The 3014-nt window shown below is 50.8% G+C and overlaps 1 protein-coding gene across 1 annotated transcript; it reads right to left on the reverse strand.

Moving 5' to 3' along the window:
• Nucleotides 1-244: 244 nt before the first annotated feature.
• LOC123096791 (peroxidase 1) lies at nucleotides 245-1457 on the reverse strand. The gene is made up of 2 exons (XM_044518570.1): nucleotides 1172-1457; nucleotides 245-1073 (listed from the first exon to the last, which is right to left on the reverse strand). The coding sequence occupies exons 1-2, from the start codon at nucleotides 1385-1387 to the stop codon at nucleotides 309-311; spliced, it is 981 nt and encodes a 326-aa protein (XP_044374505.1). The 5' UTR covers nucleotides 1388-1457; the 3' UTR covers nucleotides 245-308.
• Nucleotides 1458-3014: the final 1557 nt, after the last annotated feature.

The following is a 3014-nucleotide window of genomic DNA, read 5'->3' on the forward strand; positions in this document are numbered from 1 at the left end:
TATATATTTTGAGGGTGTTTTCATAAAAATCAGGCCACATGCCCCTTCTCGCCGGTCCAGTGGCTGACAGCGAGCTCCATGCGCCTAGTCAGCGCTGATTTCGTAACAAATAAGATACGCACTGTATTTACACGTCAAAGTCAAGTTTCTGCACCACTTTAATGTACTTTCTCCGTTCCAAATGAACTAAAACCACGACGAGTAATTTGGAACGGAGGGAGTACATCACAACTTATAGCATCAAAGTGATCGTCTCGTTCAAGTTTTAGCACCGCCAGTGTAATTGACTCAATAATAATCAACAAACACTAATTGAGGGCGGAGCACTTCTTCCTGATCTCTCCCTGGGTCCCGGTGAGCACGCCGACGTCGCCCATCTTGGCCATGGACGCGCTGAAGTCCCTGAAGAACTCGGCGTCGAACTTGCCAGTGGCGATGCGCTGGACGTAGCCCCTGGTGTCGGCGTCGAAGAGGAGCGCGGCGTCGGAGCGGAAGAGGCCCCTCCGCTTGGCGACGTGGCGGTAGTAGCTGGTGTCGAAGGTCCTGAAGCTGCCGGGGTCCATCTCCGACAGCATGGCGCGGTCGTCGACGCTCCTGCACTTGAGCCTCAGCTTGTCGGCGTACTCGCTCTCCAGGGACGGGTCGACGAGGCCATCGGTGGTGTTGTAGAGCCGGTCCGCGAAGGACGGGCAGTGCGCCGTGCCGAGCGTGTGGGCGCCGGAGAGGACGGCCAGGTCCTTGAGGCCGAGCCCCTTGGAGGCGAAGATCTTGGCGAGCAGAGGGACGTCGCCGGAAGCCGGGGGCAGCTGGCTGCTCGCCTCCGCGGCGCTGGACACCCTGCCGTCTCTCCTGCCCAGCGCCACCGGCCAGGAGGGGCCCTTGGCCAGCACGACGGCGTCGCGGGACATGAGGGTGAGCACGTCGGCGCAGGAGACGACGCCCGGGCACGCGGCCTCCAGCTTGGCCTTGACCCGCTCCACGGAGCCGAACCCTCGCAGGCTCTTGTTTGGTTTCGCGTCCTTCTCCGCCACGTTGCCCTCCGTGGACTCCAGGAGGACGGAGGCATCACAACCCTGCGATGAAACCATTTGCACGCACGGCACATGTAAGTGTGCATTTCATGACATGATCGATAGCATTAGCAGCATCTGCTAGGCAAGTTACTACGTACCCTGACGAAGCAGTCGTGGAAATGGAGCCGGAGGAGCGGGCCGGCGAGGCTGGGCGCGGCGGCGATGATCTTGCCCATCTCCTCGCGGACGATCTTCTCGGCGTCCGGGCATGTCTTGCTGTAGAAGCCGATCTCTAGATTAGCCACCGCTGCCGAGCTCGCTGCGAGAGCCAGCAGGGCCAGAGGGAGCAGCAAAGACCTGATCGCCATCGCCATGGACCTCAGCCAATTACTTTGATCGAATTGAGCTCCAATTGTTTGGCTACGGAGAAGAATGTCTTGGTACTGGTGGTATCTATGTCGATGGTGGTGCGTGTATGCCTCGCAACTCCCCTGTATTTATACATATGCCGGCCGGCCGGTTACGTAGTCTTGGGTGCATGCATGTCAACGTACGCGTGTTACAAGTTACAACCTGTTTTCTATGTACGCATGCATGTGCTAACTACCATCTGAATACAACCGCCTCAGCTATCAACTGATGCAAACCGCGGCTGAGCGAACAAGTCAATACAGAAAAAAGGGAAGAAAATAGATGTCGCCGACGCCGTTCAATCGTCCATGGTTGGCGTTCATCGTAACATGCCATGAATCTATCATTTGTCTGTCTCTGAACTGGTTTCAGCGGATTGTAGGGCAATTATATTATCCGATAATTGCATCAAGATATAATATGCACCAAGGGAATAGTAACCTTCTGTAGCGCCATGTGCTTGATCGATGCATGATTTGGGCAGGCTGTATATCTAATACTATCTCTGCAGAATTTCCACGGGTGACTATGCTTCAAGTCGAAAGCTCCTAATTTGTACGCTATGGCGCGCCAATTACAATCATTGGGTTCTCTCTTAGTGTGTCATTGCAAGGAACACAATTTTTCGCGAGCAATGCTGTTCATATTTGTGCTAAAACGATGGGGTAGTTATGATCCTAAATAAACTAGTGCGCGGATTTTTTGTCAAACATTTACATAGGATCAATTTGTTCGTAACAAGAATTGGATGGTCATAGCGATGACTTACAATGAAGGCGTGAGAACACTAGTGCAAAATTGAGTAATGCCATCAACTGCACTGGATCCAGCCGATTTTATCCCATTTCCAAGCAAGTCAAGTCAATGATAGGTGGCCCCTCTTTTGCTCGGCCCCACATGCCTTTCACTTAACCCTTCTTCTCTAAATCCGCTTCTTCTCCCCTGCATAATTCCCCTCCTTTTCCAAGTCCCTAACCTTAAATTCCAGTGGTTGGCACACATCTACCATCGCCTTCATCGTTCGGCTGCATCCACACCAGCACACATCTTCGTTTGCATTCAACACACACAATTTCTCCACTCTAATACTCCCTCCGTTTTTATTTACTCCGCATATTAGAGTTGACTAAAGTCAAAGGTTTTAAAGTTTGACCAAGTTTATAGAAAAAAATACAAATATTTACCATAACAAATCTATATGATGTGGAAGTACATCTAATGGTGTTGATTTGTTAATATTTTTGTCTATAAACTTTATCAAAGTTTACAAAGTTTGATTTTGACCAAAGCTAATACGCGGAGTAAATAAAAACGGAGGGAGTACGCCCAACTTCTCGACTTTGACTGACACCCAAATTATGGATAAGCAATTTTGACGTCTGTGTGGAGAAGGATTTATGGCTGTACCACCAGGGCACACATAGAGAGGGAAGCCAGGGAGAGGTCATGTCCTCCTCAATCTCCACCAAATATTCAATTTCTCCACACGACATCTATCAAATAGGTAATTCATTGCTCTCCACTTCTACACGAGCATCACTTCGGCTTGAATGCCAGCAACTACCACCCTCTACCTCACCCTGCTATTTA

The sequence above is a fragment of the Triticum aestivum genome, chromosome 1B (genome assembly GCF_018294505.1).
Source record: "Triticum aestivum cultivar Chinese Spring chromosome 1B, IWGSC CS RefSeq v2.1, whole genome shotgun sequence".
NCBI lineage: Eukaryota > Viridiplantae > Streptophyta > Magnoliopsida > Poales > Poaceae > Triticum > Triticum aestivum.

Excerpts from the sequence above, each read along its gene's own strand:
- LOC123096791 (XM_044518570.1), bottom strand. The coding sequence starts at position 1,387 with ATGGCGATGGCGATCAGGTCTTTGCTGCTCCCTCTGGCCCTGCTGGCT. Across the intron at positions 1,074-1,171 it reads TCCACGACTGCTTCGTCAGG|GGTTGTGATGCCTCCGTCCT; the intron begins GTACGTAGTAAC and ends GTTTCATCGCAG.